The sequence below is a fragment of the Suricata suricatta genome, chromosome 12, assembly GCF_006229205.1.
Source record: "Suricata suricatta isolate VVHF042 chromosome 12, meerkat_22Aug2017_6uvM2_HiC, whole genome shotgun sequence".
NCBI classification, from domain to species: Eukaryota; Metazoa; Chordata; class Mammalia; order Carnivora; family Herpestidae; genus Suricata; species Suricata suricatta.
Genome location: NC_043711.1, coordinates 42,420,886 through 42,442,639, shown reverse-complemented (window position 1 = coordinate 42,442,639; position 21,754 = coordinate 42,420,886). Strand labels below are relative to the sequence as shown.

Sequence of the window (21,754 nt, the reverse complement as noted above, 5' to 3'; positions counted from 1 at the left end):
ACTTATTTTTATTAAAAATAACTTGAGAGGCACCTGGCTGGCTCATTCAGTTAAGCATCCAACTTTGGCTCAGATTATGATCTCACAGTTTGTGAGTTCGGGCCCCGCGTCTGGCTCTGTGCTGACAGCTCAGATCCTGGAGCCTGCTTCAGAGTCTATGTCTCCCTCTCTGTCTGCCCCTCACCCACTTGTGCTCGCTCTCTCTTTCTCTCTCTCAAATATAAATAAACGTTAAATTTTTTTAATAAATAAAGAGAACTGAGACACACAAGAATTGGCTAAATAATTTTAAGGTGATAGAGTTTATTGGAAACCTCTGATTGGGAGCACCTGGGTGGCTCAGTAGGTTAAGCGTTGGCTTCAGCTCAGGTCATGATCTCACAGTTCTTGGGTTCCAGCCCTGCATCGGGCTCTGTGCTGACAGCTAGCTCAGAGCCTGGAGCCTGCTTCAGATTCAGTGTCTCCCTCTCTCTCTGACCTTCCCCTGCTCGCACTATCTCTCTCTGTCAGAAAAAAATTTAAAAAGAAAACATAAAAATAAATAAATAAACAAAAAAGAAAACCTCTGATTGATTTGATATTTGGTCAACCACTTATTTAATATGGTAGAGGAATACCTACATCTGTATTTCTTTCATATTCTCTACATTGGATATTTTAAGATGCTCCTAAAAATGTCAATGCACTTAGAATAACATTATAAAATGTAATTTCTTTCTTACAGTTAGCCACCCTTACAAAATATTTTTAAAATGATCTTAGGGTGAAGGGGAAAATAACTGCAAAGCTGGCATAGATCCTAAACATACATGGTTTGTAAATTGGCTATATTCCATTAGCAAAAGCCATTCACCTGTTTTGCTAAAAGACTGATGGTCTTAATTCAATATTTTTAAGTGTATTTTTTCCTAAATGATTTCTATGACGACACACAGCTTTGCCCTAGGAATATATCCCATTAAATATACAACATGCATACTTCACAAGTTCTGGATATTTTGAAGAAAGTTGAAGGGGGTGAAAGATCGGGGAAGTGGGTTAGATTAGAGGTAATACTGGGTATTCATTCATCTTAAAAATGACCAAATGTAATTTCTAAAACATCGTATCATTCTTTGAAAATAAATACAAGGCCCTCCTGTTACTTAATTCATGTACTAAATGATGGTTGACTAAAAGGTAAGTCAAGAGGCTTTTTGCTGCCTAGAATAAAAATCTCTCAAAGTGCATTTGTTTTATTAAAGACTAATTTAATTTGGCATTTCTAAGTACTGCTGAAATATATTCAGCGTGGTTAATTTTCCAAGTAAGAGACTCACAGAGACAATCATGTTCCAAAGTAGGCAGGTTATTATTGTTTTGTTCAGCCTCAAATTGGCATTGTAAAATCTTTACTGACTTTCTTTATGCCATTTGTAATATACGCTTCTCACATTTCTATCTCTAAATCATTTTCAAAGTCCAATTTTGCAGTATTGGTTGTGGGTGTTCAGGTATGGTATATGTTATTTGAAAAGCCACTAAAGGAATGGAATGGCCAGTATTATTGACTGAATGTCTCGGTTTTATTTCGCATTTCAAGAGTTATGTTGCCTCTTTGTACACATCTGGGTGAATGTTTGTGATTTATAAAGAGTGGCAGATCTTTCAAATAACCTAGTTATTGATATCACTGAGCTCCTGAAGATAGTCATCTCTGGTGAAACTGAAGGATTGTCTCCACATGTAGCCATTTTTGTTGTTAATTTAAATGGCCCTAGCAAATAAATAACTATGTAAACACATATGTACGTGCACATGTGGTCTTAGCAGTACAGCTGCATGTTGTTTAACACAAGGAGTGGTCAACTCTGTATGTTATAACATAATCTGCTTTTTTTCCCTTGAAGGTGGAAGCAAAATGGCGCAGATATTGACTTTACCATGAGTTATCACTACAGGTTGGACGGAGGCAATTTGGCAATCAGTAGTCCCCGCACAGACCAAGATATTGGCATGTACCAGTGCCTAGCCACCAACACTCTCGGGACAATTCTGAGTCGGAAAGCAAAGCTCCAATTTGCATGTGAGTTCCTGGCAGGGGGGCGGGATTTAATCCCTGTGATTTTTTTTAATACCATATTTTTTGTATTTGCCAGTCATCTATTCTTGGAGGGTGATACATATATGGAGGTAAAAAGTTTTAAGTGTACATTTAATGAATTCAGACCCCGGGGGATAGTCAAAACCTTCTTTAAAAAAGGAAAAAAAAATACCAGTGTTAATCAATTTTATAAATTATGCTGAGAAATGTCTCTAAAAGTTCCAAATATAAATATTAAGAAAAAGATATATGACATGTAACTATTTTTCCTTCTTTTTTTCCTTTTCCTTTTTCATTATATATGAGCGTGCAGAGCACAGGAAGAAAAAGCTGAGGGCAGAGATGTCTTTCGGGGGTGGTGGATGTTCTCCCAGGAAAAGTGATCACACACCCACAGTTTGATGTAGGTGGAAATAAAGTGGTTGCCAAAGGCAGACTTTATATTAACTGTAACAATGTCCAGCTGCATCACATAAATGTCATCCAAGTAATTACCTTAGTGACATTTGAGGACCTTAGCAGACGAACAATAGACATATGGCTTCTTATATCCTTTGAACATAGGGTTTCCGGGCACTGAAATGTTTCATATTGAATCGAGGGATAGCCTTGCTTGAAAGTAATTATGTCTGTTGATATGGATGAAATAGAAGCCTCGAATTTTTCTCTTTATACCACCTCCCTAGCCTCACTTCTACCTACGTCTTCCTCAGAGGCTATATGAAGGGGCAAAAGAGTTAGCACTTAGCCCCTTGGGTTCTCATGGAAAGGTATATTGTTACTTCAAAAAAGTAATTGTTTTGAAATTTTATTAATTAAATATATGTTCAAAGCCTACTTTGCAGAACTACTGTAGTCATCAGCAGATTCATGAATTAATAATTGAGTCTGTCTCCCATTGCAAGTCTTGTGTTCCAAAGATCCTTTGCTTCATACCCAATTCCTTTCAGGCTATTTGGGGTATGGTCTTATTTCTCAAAGTGTGTGTGTGTGTGTGTGTGTGTGTGTGTGTACTCAGTCAATTATATATGTGTTTATACATATAACACACATTATATATAATATATAAGCATTATACTATAATATATACCATATAATATTATATAGGTATGTATGCACACACATATATGTATGTGGTCATATGCACACAGACACACATATATATATACATGTGTATTGCTAAATGTATCTGAATGTGTTCATATATGTGTAAATAGATAATGCAAAAGTTTATGGAGCTAGGTGGAATACGAACAAAGGCTGGTGGCTATTTTGGAAAAAAAAATGAGAAAAAATGATAGAAGGGGCATATCTAAACAAGGATAAGTTTTCCTATGGAAAAAAACTCTCAACATCACTGAAAATTATGAAAATGTAAACCAGAACTATAATAAGATACTGTTTCATACCCATTAGGATGGCTATTATTAAAACATACCCACCCACACCTGCACACCCACACCCACACCCACACCCCCCCACACACACAAACAGAAAATAACAAATGTTTGCAAGGACGTGGAAGAATTGGAACACTTGTGCATTGGTGATAGGACTGAAATGGTAGAACCACAGAAAGACAGTCTAACAGTTCATGAAAAAAATGTAACAGAATTACCACATGACACAGCAATTCCATTTCAATGTCTACCAAAGAATTAAACGCAGACAGGACTCGAACAGATATTTATATGCCCATGTTTATTAGAGGCATTATTCTCAGTAGCTAAAACATGGAAACAACCCAAATGTCCATCAACAGATAAACAGATGAAGAAAATGTAGAGTGTGGATGTGTGTGTGTGTGTGTGTGTGTGTGTGTGTGTGTGTGTGTGTGTAGCATGGTATATTATCCAACTTTACAAAAGGAATGGAATTCTGATACAACGTGTATAATGAACCTTGAAAATATCCTGCTAAGTGAAAGAAGCCAGATACAATAGGACAAACATCGCATGATTTCATGTATCTGAGGTAACTAGAAGGGAAGATTCATGGAGAGAGAGGCCAGAGTGTAACTGCCAGGGACTGGGGGAAAAGAAGACTTGGGAGTTAACTTTAATTAATACCGATTCCAGTTTGGGGTGGTGAAAATGTCCTGGAGATGAATGGTAGTGAGGATTACATAATCTGAATCTGTTCAATTCCATTAACTTGTGCACTTTAAAATGAATTAAAATGGTAAATTTTATGTTATGTGTTTTTTATTACTTTTTTTTAAAAAAAAGCATCACCAAAATTCACTGGAATAAAGTAATCATTTCAGTTGGATTATTTTCCTCCATCATAATTCTTAAAGAAAAGAAAAAGAGTAAGTTTTCTTTATTAAATCTGTTCTGGTTCTTTGTACAGAGAAAGTGAAGTCTGAATGCTAGTCTCCAGGCAAAATGCGAAGTTCCCAAAGTGCAAGACCTGTCACTTCAATTTAATTTGAATTCCTTACCACGACCTTCATACATTCCCAACAACGCCCATTTTGGTAGGAAAGGCTTTTGGTATGTAGGATAACAATGGTAGTTGAATCCTAAGATTTTCAATACAGAAAGATCTGCATTCAGTTTCTGTCATTGTAAATGTCTAGTGGCAAAATCAGGCCACCTCTAAACAATAGTGAGCCTCTGTTATGAAATTTATACAATGGAATTATAGCATTATTCATAGGACAGTGACCAGGATTACTGGAGATAATGGTTGCAACATCCCCGTCCTTTATTGGCCTTTGTGAACTGATAGCTCTAATTCTTCCTGCTAGTTTTTATTACCTCTCTCAGTTTGGCCAAACGTTTACGTATTTCAAACTGCCACAGTTACTCATAGAAAGGTCTGCTAATTTTCATTTTAAAACTTTGTCCAAACTAGTTTCCTCTTCCTTTGTTTTCAAGACTTTTAGGTGCTTTGACCTACATATGTTACCTTTCTTGAGCCTGGCAACCACCATGGAAGATAGACACTATTGTTCTGTTTTTACAGATTAGAAGCCCAAGGCTCCCCGAGATTGGGGCTTTGTAAAGCTACATTGTTAGAAAACTAGGTAAAACTTGAGTATAAAAGTAGAGACTCTAAAACTCATGCCTTTCATGTTATAGTAGTCAGTCCTTCCCAAACACTGGTCACACAAAACATGTGTGCTTCTTTTTGAATTTAATTTGCTCTTGGCATAATAATTGCCAAAATATTAAGCCGTATCTTTAGGATAGCAAGCTTCACAATAATCCTGGTGATAGATGCTATTGATATCCTGTCCAGATGCCTGCTAATGGACAGTGTGCCCATCCGCATGCACCTCTTCTACCACTTATGCGCCAGACTCCCCAGGAGATCAGGCTGAAGCTGGACAACAGCTGCGAGCCCCATCCCCCGCCCCCCCCCACCCCGCTCTTTCCTGCTTCCCTCCCTCCCTTTCTCCTGATTTCTCACTAAATCATACACACTTGAATGTCTGTCTCAGGCTCTGCTTCTAAGAATCCCAAAGTAAGACAGACACTAACCATTTAACATAAGATATTTTATCTACTTATTAATAGAAAAATTAGGTCCAGAAGCCAAAGTCCTGTGAATTTCTATAGTAAGAGCAAAGCTATACATCAAAACAAAATTGCATCAACAACTCTGCTCCCTACAGGTTGGCAGTCAATTGTATAGTGTCACCTTGACCTTCAGAACAAATGAACTATGAACAGCCTTTAGAGCCTAACCTGTCCCTGGGAAAGACTCTTTAGGTACATACCTTTAGATAATTGATGCCTTTTGTTTGTAACTTTTATCCCGATGTTCAGCAATTCAAAAACACCCTCAGAGTTTATTTTAGACTCAGCCTATAACATTTTGCCTTATCCCGATTCAACCCACCATGAAACCATGCTGAAATGCAGCCCATGTATACAAAGCTATCTATTATGAAATGTATTCCCAAATCAAATCTGTCTTTAACCAGCTATGTTACTAAGACAAGACTTATTAAAGGTATGTTTTGAATTATTTGACTACAAAAGCAGCCCCCTTCAGTCCTTCTACGTAAAATTCTGTTGTTCCAAATTCTCAGACAGATTTTATTTTAAGCTCTTCCTTCTTTCCCCCCAACCTCAACCCTAAAGCAAATTCAGCAGGTGTCTATTTACCAAAAACCCCTGCTACCAACCTGGTGTTCTTGAATGATAAAACCAGTTTGACTTTTTACAAGCTATACTTGTAGCTGCTTTGAATTTCTTTTATTTCTCAAGGACTTTGGTGGTAAAGGTTGAATGTAGACTTCTTCCTTTCATATGTATGTTAATGAATTACTCTGTACTTGTGTGAGAGAACATTGCATCTGTCATTGCTGTTTAAAATGTCAGCCTTGAGAGAAAAAAAGATAGGTGTTTTGAAAGAAACCTGTGATTTCACTGAGCTATATATATTTTTTCAAGATTCTTGTAATAATACAACTCTACCAATGAATAGATAAACATTTGGGATAAAAGTTACTCATGAATAGGACTTTTTGGTTATGCAGTTTCATATTTAATCACAGATACGATTTCAAATAAGATTGTCCCATTATTCCAGAGGAAAACGTAGCTAGACTGGAATCTCCTAACTGACCATTGATTTATTCAGCCACCAACCACCCAGAAAACACCTTATTTATATGCCTCTAGCTCTGTGCTTGGACCTAAAGATTAAATGATAGAGGAGAAATAGCTACTCCCTGTCTTCACTGAGGAGACAGATGAAACCTTAAAAAAAAGGGGGGGAAGAAAGAAATTGCTAACATCTATATAGTACATATTATAGAGCAGGCATTGTTTTAAATTGTTTAAGTAAATAGACTCCAATGAACCTCACAATAACCCTATGAGGTAATTTTCAGATGAGCAGATTGAGGCATAGAAGGCTAAACTAACCCACCCTATGTCTAGTCTACAGGACTAGTAAGTGGCAGTCAGTGTTTAAACCCATGGAATCAATGTAGAATCCACATTCCTACCATCACAGCATGTCCTTAAAAAACGTGTCCGGTGAAGCGAGAGACGCAGAGCTAACCCTGTGATGGAGCCCAGGTAGGGAATCGTAAGTCTGCCCGGATTGGAGAGAGGGCAGTAAAAGTATTCCAAAGGGAACGGGGCTTGAATTAAGCCTTGAAATACTGGTTTGTTTTCCAGACACAGCAAGTAGAAGAACATTCAAGTCGAGAAGAGAGTAGGGGCACCTGGGTGACTCAGTCAATTAAGCAGCAGACTTCAACTTGGTCATGACCTCACTGTTCCTGAGTTCAAGCCCTGCTCTGCTGTCAGCAGAGAGCCCACTTCTGATCCTCTGTCCTGCCACCATCTCTGCCTCTCTCTTCTTTGTTCCCTCTCTCCCTCTCTCTCTCTCTCTCTCTCTCTCTCTCTTTCTCTCTCTCTCTCTCTCAAAATAAATAAGTAAACTTAAAAAGAAAGGGGAAGGATAGCAAGAAGAAAAGCAGGTGTGTGAACAAGCTCAAATACTGGAGAAAATCGCAGGAGACTGACAAAAGACCAGGCATGATAACAGAAATGCAAAAAGGCCAAGTTTATGAAATGACTGGTTTTCTAGGAAGAGTCTGCAAAATCATGTGGAGGCAGGTACGTCCAAATGTTGGAAGCCCTCCCTTTATATCCAAACTAATCTGTAAAGAATAGAATGATGAGTGATACTCTGAAATGCCAAAGAAACACACCAAGAAACATCATGATCTGATGCTTTTAGGCAGAGGCACCAGAGACAAACTGCCTGTGTATGAAACATATTCTCAACTCAAGGTGACGTTGTGCACAAGTGTTAATTCATGCATCAAATGGGGCGTTAATATTACTCATTTCATAGAGAATCGGTATCAGGACAAATACTTATTACATGTAGAGCAGAGGGTAAGGGGGCTGTGAGGGGTTAATGGATTGCGGAACGGAGACCCGGGTATGCAACCACAAAATAATAAACCACCGTGGCTGGGCCATCAGTATTTATCCTCAGAATAATGAAAATATTTTGAACATAGTTAAGGATTTTGAAGTTGTTTATAAAATATAGTTTGAAAATGCCACATGCTTTTCTTATACAAACATTAGTCTGATACATTAATGGTATTGCTAATATTATTAAAACCACAGTACAATATTCAGGGGTGCTCCAAACCCCAGTTTTCACACTTGTAATGTGGGGTTAAAGAATTCTTGCTCTGTATCAGGAATGATTTTAGAGGGTTCCAAGTTAAAATGCAATCATAATTCATTTTAAAGAGCTATAAACATGGGTATTTAGACTCATCATCATTTTTTCCCCTAAAGAATGCAGAGGACCTTATATCTGCAATGCCATTCATCTTTACTCACTACTGGTAAACTATTCTAAACCGTGTTTTACAGATGGAAAAACTCAAGGTGTGGGAACCAGAATTTCTCAGATCTCCATCTTAAAATAATTTTTAAATATATTTATAAATAGAGAAAGTGAAAGAGAATTCAAGTGAATAAAAACCATGGAATGTATCCAGGTAAAAGCCATAGTATGGAGGTCTTTTATTCCTTTAGAATGCCTTCAGAATTTTTTCATATGTAAGAAGTGCAAAAGCAGTTGTACATGATCCTGATGATATGGTGATAAATTACATTTATATCTGGAAAATAAATTAAGACCCAGGGAAAATCTAAATAACACTTAGAAACTCATTTGGAACATTTAAAATCTCTGATAATTGTGAAGTATGTGTTAAGTGAATTATGCATGTCTAATTGCAAATGAAAATACTAGATGACTTTTAACCTTTTTTGGTACATCAGAAAAGAATTAGCTAAGCAAAATGGGGAAAATGCATATTTTTCTGTAATTTCTTGAAAGAAAGTTGATACCTCACTACTAGGTTTTCATTATCATCTGGGAAATAGCACTAAACAGTGTTTCGATGAAATTAATATTCTGAATTTGTCTTAATGTAATCGTAACCTCCAATTGATAATATTAAGGAAAAACCTTTCTTTGCTTTTAAAAACAATGCATGTATTAAACAAGAGGAATTGGAGCAGTCACATGATCGAATTATAGCAAGCCACTATTATATTTATTTTTAAATCAACAGGGAAGCAGGGCATCTAATGTTTTGGCCTCATTTGTTTCTTCACTATCGCTGCTGGACATCTATTTATGTACCTTATCAGAAATGATACTCTCAAAATTCAGGCCTCCACTCATCTCCCACCTACACTTATATTCAGCGAGACCTACTCTTTTTGGTCCATTTAAACAAAATTTCACATTTAAGCTGCACAGACTGAGTCAGGCTAGGAGAGGAAATGTTAAAAACTAAGTTATTCATCCTATCAAGACTGAGAGTTTCTGATTTATAAAGCTAAGAGAGAAACCCAAAGCTAAAATGCTTATCTGTTACTCTTGTGCTGTTTGACAAATAGTTTTGAGGAAATTAGTAGCATGGCTCATTGAGATTTTGCTTCTCAGACGTATAAAACAAGTGATTGAGAATTTCAGCAAAATTTTTGAGTTAAAGAATCAGATGAAATACATTCTGAGATTTATTGTTAATATATACCCAATGTTACCTAATAGCAAATTAGAATCGAGCATTCTGAAAGTAAATACAGAGGCGTCTGAGCGGCTCGGTCACTTGAGCATTTGACTGTTGATTTCAGCTCAGATCATGATCTTGAGGTTTATGAGATTAAGCCCCACATCGGGCTTCAAGCTGACAGCAGGGAGCCTGCCTGGGATTCTCTTCTCTCTCTGCCTCTCTCCTTTTGTCTTATTCTCTCTTTCTCTCTAAAAAGAAATAAATGAACCTAAAAAAATAAGTAAAATAAAAATAAAAAGCAAATGTAGAGGTTTTGGTGGCAACATCTGGAAATGCTTATCATATTTAAAGGTACTAATTTGTATGCTATATTTTCCAAAAGGTTTAACCCATATAGAAAACTGTAAGACACATAAATAGCTCAATAAAGCATGATTAAGCCAGATCCAGAATATTTATTACCCACACCCCAGAATGCCCTCCCGTTGATGCTCCTTCAATTACTACTTCTTCCTTCCTCTCCACTACCTTGCTGGTCAGCTTATAATTAAATATTACCTTTTTGAATTTCATATGTATAAAACCATACAACACATATTCATTGGAGACTTTGTAGCCAATAGTATTTGTGAGAGTCATCCACACTGTAGGTAGTCACTATTCATTCTGTAGTCATTCGTTCATTTCTGTTGCTATGTAATATTTTACTGGATAAATATACTGCAGTTTATCAATGATGTCTGCTGTTAAGGGAGCTCTGGATTTTTCCAAGAAGCAAAAATGATTAATTATTTATGAATATTCTTATTTGTATCTTTTGGTACACTAGTGCATACATTTCACTGTTGTAAAAAAAATAGAGGAGAATTAGAGGGCATTTGGGTATGCATATTTGCAACTGTAAAAGATTATACCAAGTGTTGTCCATAGTGATTTTATTAATTTAGCCTCTTATCAACAATGCTTCCTTGACAACACTAGCTGGTGCTAGTCTTTTTTTTTTTAATTGTTATTATTTTGAGTTTTATTTCAATTCCAGTTAGTTAACACATAGTATAATGGTGATTTCAAAGTAGAATTTAGTGATTCATCGCTTACGTATAACACCCAGTGCTCATCACAAGTGCCCTCCTTAATACCTATCCCCCATTTAGTCCATCCCCTGCCCACCTCCCCTCCAGCAACCCTCCGTTTGTTCTCTTTATTTAAGAGTTTCTTATGGTTTGCCTCCCTTTCTTTCCCCCCTTCACCTACGTTCATCTCTTTTGGGTTTTTTTTTTTTAATGTTTATTTTTGGAAAAAGAAAGAGTAGAGAAGAGGCAGGGAGTGAGGGAGACAGAGAATTCCATTCAGGCTCTGAGCTGTCAGCACAGAGCCAGATGTGGGGTTTGAACCCATGAACTGTGAGATCATGACCTGAGCCAAAATCAAGAATTGGATGCTTAACTAACTGAGCCACCCAGACACCCCAGTTTTATTCCTTAAATTCCATATAGGAGTTAAGTCATATGATATTTCTCTGTTTTGCTTAATATAATACACCAGCTCCATCCATGTCTTTGCAAATGGCAAGTTTTCGTTCTCTGTGATAGCTGAGTGCTATTATATTCGACATCTTCTTTATCCATTTGTCAGTCAGTAGACATCTGGGCTCTTTCCATACTTTGGCTATTGCAGATTATGCTATAATAAACATTGGTGTGTATGTGCCCCTTCAAATCAGTATTTTTGTATCATTTGGATAAATACCTAGTAGTACAATTGCTGGGTCATAGGGTAGTTCTATTTTTTAACTTGTTGAGGAACTGCCACACTGTTTTCAAGACTGGCTGCAAAAGTTTGCATTCCTACCAACAGTGTAAGAAGGTTCTGCTCACCAACATCTTTTGTTTCCTATGTTAATTTTAGCCTTCCTGATAGATGTGAGGTAGAGATCTCATTGTGGTTTTGATTTATATTTTTCTGATGATTGGTGATGTTGAGCATTTTTTCATGTGTCTGTTAGCCATGACATGTTTTCGTCTTTGGAAAAATGTCTGTGCATATCTTCTGCACATTTCTTAAGTGGATTATTTGGGTTTTGGGTGTTGAGTTTGATAAGTTCTTTATTTTTTATATATATTTTAATGTGATAGAGAGTGAGTGAGTAATCTCAAGAGAGGGGCAGGAGGAGTAAGATACAGAATCTTATGCAGACTCCACGCTCAGGGCAGAGCCCAACATAGGGTTCGATCCCATGACCCTGGAATCACGACCTAAGCTTAAATCAAGAGTCAAACTTAGGTTCCCATCCCCCCAAGTGCTCTGATAAATTCTTTATGGATTTTGGATACTAATCCTTTATCAGATGTGTCATTTGCAAGTATCATTTCCTTTCTATAGGTTGCCTTTAGTTTTGATTCTTTTTTGTTGTTGGTTGGTTGGTTGGTTGGTTAATTGTTTGGTTGGTTGGTTTCTTGCTGTGCAAAAGCCTTTTAGCTTGATGAAATCCCAATAATTCATTTTTGTTTTTGTTTTTGTTTTTTGCCTCAGAGGATATATCTCTAGTAAGAAGCTGCTCCAGCTCAGGTCAGAGAGGTTGCTGTCTGTGTTCTCTTCTAGGATTTTGATGATTTTCTTTCTCATGAATTTAGGTCTTTCATCCATTTTGGATTTGTTTATTTGCCACTCCTTTTTCAATTTTAGCATTTGGAGAACATATGTAAGTGTGTCTTATTTTGGTTTAGTTTATTTTTCAGGTAACTAATTAAATTGAGCATCTTTTAGTTATATTTCTCGGTTTATTTTTGAAAGAGTAAGTGTGTGCCTGAGTGGGGGAGGGGCACAGAGCTGGAGGGAAAGAGAGAGAATCCCAAGCAGAATGCATACTTTCAGTACCAAGTTGGATGCATGGCTCAAACACACAAACCATGAGATCATGACCTGAGCTGAAACTGAGTCAGATGCTTAACTGACTGAGCCACCCAGGCACCTACAGCACCCCCCTCACCCCAACACCCAGCTTAAAAGATTTAATCATTGTTTAGGGTTACTTCGCTGGCTCAGTGAGTAGAGCATGTGACTCTTGACCTCAGGACTGTAAATTTGAGCCCCATGTGGGGTATAGAGATGACTCAAAAATAAAATCTTAAAATAAAATTTAAACCATTTTCTATTTTTCTATAGTTGTTTTTCTTTTTCTTAGTGACTGATTCTAGATCTGAGCAGTTTTCTGCTTTTATATAGGAAACAACTTCTCCTACTATACAACTTGACTCTTTATTCTCTTAGTTATGTTTTTTGATAAACAGAAATTTTAAAATTCCATATAGTCTGATTTGTCAGTCTTATCCTATATGTAATTATGCTTTCTGGGAAAAGCTCCTCTGAATTCATGAAGATATCTTCCCTTATTATCTTCTATAATTTATTGTTTTGTCCTTATATTTAAAATTGCAGTGCATTTGGAAATTATTTGTTTACATAGTACAAGGTAGGTTCAGTGTATATATATATATATATTTTTTTTTTCCTATATGGGTCCAACTGAGTCAGAAAATATATTATGCAATCCTTTAAAAAATGTGATCCTTTAGAAAAATCACTTTCTTCACTCTACTGTAGTGTCAACTTTGAAAGAAATCAAGTATGAATGCTTGAGACTCCTTTTAGGCTCTCTCTTCTCTGTTTCATTGGTATATTTGCCTACAAAGAGTTCCCTACAGTTGTGCAAATGCCATACTCTATTAGTTGCTACAGTCTTAACAATAATTCTTGATGTCTGGTAGTTACTAGAATGAATGATATGGATAAAGAAAAAAATGAGGCTCAAATTGTAAGCTAAACTCAAGGAGGATAAAGCTTGAAGAGAATACAAAGAATAAAAAATGAGTATGGTGAAGTTCTATCCACTTACTGAAGTGGAACTTTCTAGTGGTCAAAACACAAAAAAGGGAATTCAGATCTTTCATGGGCTAAAAACGTGACACTGTTCCTGTGAGCATAATTGCTCTGACTAGAACCTGAGAGAAGTTTCTGCTGTGAATCCTCATCAAAAGCAAAGTGGGTGATTCAGCAAATGGCATTCCCTCACAAACATGCTCACACACTTGCTGAGTTTCCTGTGGTGGCTTCTCCTATGTCAAAAACAATAGCTAATAGTCACTAGGTACTTCTCAGACCTTTTCCATAACATCTGTTGGGAGACTTCCCAAACTGTGTGCCCAGTTTGCTATTAGTATAGCCATTGTTACACCATCAATCTGTGTGAATCCCACCAGTTTCTGATTTCTGGCTGTAGACATTGCATCAGTAGTTTCTTAGAAACATGAGCAATAGAAATGAGTTGCTGAATTCTTCAAACTTTGAATGAATCTGTTTATATATGATGCGCTTTTCTTGGTGGAAGGTTTACAAAGCATAGCTCCCTCCAGATCTCCTGCCTACCTATTTCAGAGAACTGGGTTAAAATATTCTCCTTGAACATTCCTCTCTGTGCTTTTCTAAGGCTAAGCCTCTTCCTGTATTTATAAGATAGATACTTGGGAAGAAAGTTGTTCTGGATTCTGAATTGGTGTTATTATAGTTATGTTATCTCCCTCTCCATTTTTGTAGAAGTGAGGAGATAGGAATATATAGAAATAAGTCAGGAGCTTTTCAAATTTTGTGATCTGACAATGTCCTCCATGTTAGATGCTTTAGACATATGTTCCTGAAAGGAAGTACCAATATTCTCAACAGTCCTTCTTAAAGAGAATAATCTAGTTCAATCCCCAAAACCACCATGTAAAATTATAATCCTCGGGGTGCCTGGGTGGCTCAGTCGGTTAAGCCTCCGACTTTGGCTCAGGTCAGATCTCACGTTCGTGGGTTCGAGCCCCGCGTCAGGCTCTGTGCTGACAGCTAGCTCAGAGCCTGGAGCCTGCTTCCGGTTCTGTGTCTCCTTATCTCTCTGCCCCTCCCCCTCTCATGCTCTGTCTCTCTCTCTCTGTATCAAAAATAAATAAAATGTTAAAAAAATTATAATCCTAGTTTTATAGATGAAGAAAATGAGGATCAGAGAAGTGAAATAATATGCCCAGAGACATGGGAAACAGTGAAGCTGGGGTTTGATGCCAGTCATTCTGATGGTTTAGCTCACTTCCCTAATTATTTAATAAGTGCTTGTCAAATTTTAATGTGCATATAAATCACTTGTGGATCTAACGAATACAAGTACTGATTCAGTAGGCCTAAAGTGGGACCCAATAGTTTACATTTCTAGCAAGCGTCCAGGTCACACTAATGCTGCCAGCCTCAGTACCAGTTTGAGCACGAAACATAGTCTCAAAATAAGATTTAGGATACTGCCTAAAGGCAATCCAGTAGCCGTGTTACTCTAGGGGGTCAACCCAGGGGGATATAAGGGGGCAGCTTTCCTATGGTCTAGATGAATCCAGGGGGAAAGGAAACGTTAATCTGTATTTCCAATCTCTAAAATGGCTGTTCAACATATTCAGTTATACATTCAAATAATGCATATTTCTTGAGCACATTATGTTCCTAACACCTGTGGGAACAGTGTGTACAAGAAAGTATATTTTCTCAATTTGTGCCTCTGCTCAGCTATATCCACGGGGTTACCATATAAGTATATAAAACAGTAGAATAAAGAACAAGGGAAAAAAATGTGCCTGAGAATTATCCAAAGCAGGAGGATTTTGACTGTAACCTTCTGTCAGAAACAGTGTTTTTTTTAAAAATATTTTTTAATGTTTATTTTTTTTGAGAGAGAGAGATACACACACAGAGTGGAGTGGGGAAGAGGTAGACAGAGAGGGAAACACAGAATCTGAAGCAGGCTCCAAGGTCTGAGCTGTCAGCACAGAGCCCGACTCAGGGCTGAAATTCATGAACCACAAGATCATGACCTGAGCCAAGCAGACGCTTGACAGACTAAGCCACCCAGGTGCCCCAACTAGGCAATATTTCTACTCATGACATCAAAAAATGCAAATGAGGATGAGACAAGATCTTCATACATCATTTCACACATCAACTACAGTGTTCCCCCCCTCTTTTGAGAATTGTACAATTGAGAGATCAACTTTCACATGCATATTAATGAGTTTTTTTGCATAGGTCAATTCTTTCAAGAATGGAGATTATGTAACCTTTGTCTAATTCTTCCAGAAATCCCATGGATAAGATCTATTTGAGTTCTTCTTACTAGTATTCAATCCCTTGAACACAAGGATTTATGTTAATTTTTTCATCAGTTTTTACACAAAAGTAGTCAAAAGCAAACAACTGTGCTAGAGGTCAATGCCAGCCTCTCAGCTTTCTGGAAGGCTCTCTGATCTTTGTACCATTTTCAGTATTCTTTTGGAAAGTAATCCTACTGTTTTCATTTAAAAGACATGAAGTCCGGCTGAGTCAAACATATCAGAATTTATGACATTCCTGTTTGGCAAGTCTGGCTTGCCAATAGGGTCTTGACTATTGTTATCAGTATAAATATTAATACTAATAAAAGGTAATATATATTCGGAAAGCCAAGCACTGGGCAAAAACAGTTCCTGGGCATGCTTAAATTTCCATGTGAGTTAGGGGCAGAGGTAGGATTTTAAACCTAGCTCTGACTGGCAACAAAAGACAGGCTTGGAACACAGCCATAGCCTTTCAAAGCATGCCGAGTGGCAGGTGTCCTAAAGATGTATTTGTCCTGCTTGTGGTCCCACTTATCCTGCCTACATATTCTACCTCACTGCAGGTAACAGAAAGAAGTATCCAAGTTTGTGATCCTCTGGATAAAATTTTCTCTCCACTTCAACTCCACACTCTCATAGCAGGAATGAAGAGGGTATTTTTGACAAGATCTCCCATAAACACACAACCAAACACACATCCTTGCACACATGTGTGCATTAACATGACCATGTCTGATGTGTTAGACCTTCCCTATGGTGTTCATAAGCCATTATAATAAACCTAGAGTTCCAAGACCACCCCTCATTGCCCAAATCTTAATCTGTGCATGACTACATGTTCCCATTTCTGAATCCATTTTGCAACCCTCCTTAGTTGCTGGAATTCTTCCCATGATCTCCTGAAACCAAAGATCAGTCATTACCTGAGTCCTTCCACCGTTAAATTTTGCTCTCAACCTTTTCTTCATCATATTGTTTTGGCTGAAATTTGGCTTTCATCTGAGGCTGCTCCTTCTCTTGTAACCCTCTGAAATGGTTACTATTTTCTCCTTCACTCTCTTACTACTACTACTATTTGGTCTGTGAATTGGGATCGAGTCTTCCTTTTTCCTCAGTGTCACATCTAGATAATTCTTCCTTTCTTACAACGGATGCCCTGGGCACTATGATCATACCACCAGACTATGCTACTCATGTAGTTCTTGTGTTCTCACTTGAGATCACCCCATAGTTCCCTGGAGACTTTATCTCCTCATACACTGTTACTCTGTTCGTAATATCCCTGTTGTATCCTTGACAATTTCAGCTTTCGCTGAATTCAGTGTTCAATATTCAATAACTTGACTTCTCAGTTCCCTGATTTTTTGTCTTCCATTGTTTTTGTGTATTACCCTAACTTAGCCAAAAGCCACACTGACTCCAGGACCTTATCAATTATCTAAAATGTCAAGTTTAGCCCACTTTTGTTTTTCAGCCTTCTCAGCTCTGGAGCACAGCTTCTTAACTGTCCAGCTCACTATCTTCTGTCCATGAATTCCGACAGTACTTCGACTCACTGGGTCCTACTATATAGTAATCTTAACAATTACCCCCGTCCCTCTTGTCATCAGTCCCTCCTCTATTGGGACTAACTTCCCTGGCTTATCTTTGAAACATCTTCTTTCAGTCATTTTGACTCAACTGCTCATTTCTCCCTTCATTTTATACATCTGGTGATCTGGTGGAATCCAAATCATAGTGAAATCGAAAACAAAATTTCCACCTAGAAAAAAAATCCAACCATGATACCCAGTCTCACTTTTACTTCATAAGCACTTACATTTAATTGCACCGTAAGGCTGCCTGACATTAAGTTCAGGAAGGCGGATAATCAGGAAATTCAAAGATGTTATTGTGTTGCCTGACTCTTTAATATTGGAAGGTCCTCTGTGTAAAGAGAAACATACTACCTAGTATCTCTACTGTATTGTTCAACTAATTCACCACAGAATATATCTCAAATGTTTTCCCAACCCTTTAATGTATTCTGTGTAATGGACTAGTTGATACTTAGTCCTGACTCAGGTCTGATTTTGCCTTCAAATTCTATTACCTCGTCACTGGGCCAAGATGGACTTTGCCTGTATCAACCATGTCAGGGATTTTCTGCATAATCTGGCACTCTGCCCAACTACATAAGATTCTGTTGCCTGTGCATAGAGTCATTTCTCCAAAATGAAGTCTCTCAAACAGTAAAACACACAATAAAGGCAACTTACTTACTTTTTCAACCCCAGATTTTACACACCATTGGGTTTCAAGCGTTGGCCTTTTGTTTTTATCTGACAACCTAGACGAACTTTGTAGACATTGCCCAAGTTTCCTTTCTCTTTTAACAACTTATAACACTCATTTTCTGTATTGAAATTCACTTCTCCTAATCTGACTACATACTGCTTTTCACAGACAGGTATTGAGACATATGTTTCTGCTTTTTGTGTGCCTTTTCCACCTTAGTCGTGATCAAGTTTTACCAAATTTTACTGTAATATTTAAAGATAGAGGCGCCAGGTAGCTCAGTCAGTTAAGCATCCGACTTTGCCTCAGGTCATGATCCCAGGGTTCATGAGTTTGAATCCTGAGTCAGGCTCTGCACTGACAGTGCGAAGTCTGCTTGGGATTCTCTCTCTGCCTCTCTCTCTCTCTCTGCCCCACCCCCCATCTCACTCAAAAACAAACATATAAAAAAGTAATAATAATATTTGAAGATATATAAAAATTAGAAAATAAAGAAAAGTTATTAATAATATACCTGCATTGGAGGCAACCACTATTAACATTAGTAGATCCTTCTAGAGTTTTTTCTTATATGAATTAATTATACCCACATATACATGCATACAAATGAATATTTGTTATTTGTGAACTGCTTTTTCACTTTATAAAAGTAACTTAATAACACTTTAAGGCATTTCCCTGCCAATTATTTTAGAGAAAGGAAATAGCTAACAAAAATAATAAAATATGGAGTATAATCAATATATCACAATTCTCAGTTTTTGATAACTGGGATTTTTATTTTAAACTTCAAGTCTCCTGACTAAGATGCTCATTTGACTCCTGAGAAATCAGCTTTACGCTGAAGGTGAAAGGGTATTCTTTACACAAAGAAGGGGCCTTTCCTGTCACTTTACTCGAGAAGATGGGCAGATGGTGGTAAGATACATCTCTGAGAACCTCCAAGTTGTGTCCTTCTATATCTTGTTGGTGTTTGGCTCAGTCCAGGGTGTTCTAATCTGTTCATGGCATTTCCTTAACAAAGATCCCCTGTTGGAAAAAAAATACTACACAGCTAATTTTGGAAAGTCGGAACACTCAGTTTCTTTGTTTTCTTTCTCTGAACAGGTGAGATTTTATTTAGAGACAGGTACAACAATGGGTTCAATGTGGATGTTCCAACCTAATTAGTCTATTTCAGTCATTCGCCCCCTTATTTTGTCAGTAGATAGAAGCCCTCCAGCCTACTAATTACCTTCCCAGACTTTGATCTTGCTTTTCATCAGAGGGCTGGTTACTTTGTTTGCCTCAGTTCTCATACTATCTCTGCTTACACAGCCCAGCATTGTGACACCATACTCTTTACACTTGTTTTTCACAATAAGAGAAAGAATGTTTATATTTGTATTATGTATTCTCTTAACTGAGTAGCCTCATCCTTCACAAAACTGAGATCCTAACAAATATTGAAGTAGACTCTCCCTTTTTTCTTGATATAAGTAGATCTATTGGTGTTTATATTCTCCCTATGATTATTATATGTTGACAAATGGTGATATTGTAGCTGCAGGCTGAAGGCAAGAACCTTCAAGGTAATTTTGTTTGCTAATTCTCAATAGATTTCTTAAGCAGTCATGCATATCAATGACACCATTTTCAACTGATTTGAACTATCAAAAAATATTGAACTTTTACCTGGTCAAGTAAGGTGTAATTTTGATCTCAGTTTCTCTTCTCTCAAAATGAGCATAAGTCTATTATATTTTTGATAAAGAATTCATACATATTGAAGACAATTTAAATGATACAAAATATGAAAAATACAAGACACATCATTCTTCAAAATATTGCCACCTATATACATGTAATAATTATATGCATGTATACACACATGCACATACATACATTTTTCTTATTTTATTTATTCATTTTGAGAGAGAGAGGTGGGGGTATAGATAGAGATAGAGAGAGAAGATACCAAGCAGGCTCTATGCCATCAGTGCAGAGTCTGATGCAAAGCTCAAACTCATAAGCTGGGAGATCATGAGCTGAGGTGAAATCAAGAGTCAGAGGCTCAACTGGCTGAGACACTCAAGCGGCCCCCCACACATACATTTATGCAAATAGGATAATTCTAAATAACCCACTTTATTTTCTTTAAAAATTTTAAATTACAACAAATGTCAAGCAAACAGAAGTACCTAGAAAAATATTATAAATTTGTATTTAGATACATGTTAATATTTTGCCACTTCTGCTTCAGGTCATCTTTTTAAAGATATAAAATGTTGCGATACTGCAACTTTTCCCTTCTTCCTCCCTCCCCCAACCTTTGCCAGATGTAACCAAGTTCCTGAAGTTGGTGGTAACATTTCCAACTGTGATGGTGGCTTTCTATTGCCTTTGTATTAAATTTGCAGGTAAATAACATTAGAGTATAATTCATTTTGCACCTTTTTTACACCCTACATTGTGTTTTTTAAATTAAGCCATTTTTCAGGGTGCCTGGGTGGCTCAGTTGGTTGAACAGCAGACTCTATTTTTGCTCAGGTCATGATCTCATGGTTGGTGAGATCACACCCCACATTGGACTCTGTGCTGACAGTGCAGTCTGGTGGAGATTCTCTCTCTCCTCCTCTTTTGGCCCCTCCCTTGCTCATAGTTTCTCTTTCTGTCTCAAAACAAAATAAATGTAAATTAAATATAAATAAATAAAAATAAAATTTAGCCATTTTCTACATGTTGGTTTACTTCTTTCCTTTTGACTGTTGTATAGTTCAAAATGAAATATAGTTAAATTGATTCCATTTCAACATAAATATGGGAATATACAATATTTAATATTGTTTTTTCAAGAACAATATATTGTAAAGGTATTTTAAATTCAGTTGTCTATTGTGTTTATTGCACCCAATTCCATAGTTATGTTGTGAAACAAACAATGAGCAACACCTGTGGTATACAGCAGTAAGCTTTTAATTTTGGTCCCAAGTCTTTGAGTTCCTAGGTGGTTTTTCTAGTCTCATCTGTGCTTATGTATCAGTGGTCAAATAAGGTGCTTTGCTGATTTTGTGGGCTCTCTCACTCCAGACCAGGGCATCTGACCTAACTCAGTTCTTCTGCAGTTTCTCATGCTCCTCTAGGCTAGTTTAAGCTTTTACCATGGTGGCAGGGTGGGGTTCCAAGAGAAAGAGAAAGATCAGGGGAGTGCAAAGCTATCTTGAAGCCTAGGCTCACAACTGGCATGTTGTTACTTCCCCGTGGCATTTTATTCACAAGGCCAAACCAGGTGAAACAGTGGTGAAATAGATTAGAGCTGTGGTCAAAGTTGCTACAAAGTCACATTGCAGGGATGTGGATGTGGTGAGAGGTAGGGAATCGAGCCAGTTTGCTATCAAACGGCTATAAATGATGTGAGGGATGGAGTTAAGAAACATCCCGTTTGGAGGGAACAACATACTTAAAGGCGTACAGACTGGAAGAAGAGAAGACATTGAAAACCTAGAAAAAAAATGTAAAAGATATAGACTGATGTTAGAGAAAATTGGAGATGGTGGCATGAGCCAAATCATCTTGACTATATTGCCCATGTTCTAAATTTTCAACTGTATTCCAAGAATAATAGGCCTGTATAATATTTTAAGAATAGATTACATAATCTCATTTTACTTGACTCCAATTTAATCTATTACATGGATTTAATAAATTATATAATCTATGTTTAGT

The 21,754-nt window shown here is 37.2% G+C and overlaps 1 protein-coding gene across 1 annotated transcript in view; it reads left to right on the top strand.

Annotated features, from left to right (window-relative positions):
- CNTN6 (contactin 6) overlaps positions 1–21,754 on the top strand; it is a 288,847-nt gene that overhangs the window by 126,075 nt on the left and 141,018 nt on the right. The window contains exon 4 of the mRNA XM_029917072.1: positions 1,890–2,065. Coding sequence (XP_029772932.1) covers positions 1,890–2,065 — 176 coding nt within the window. The remainder of the gene's footprint in view (positions 1–1,889; positions 2,066–21,754) is intronic.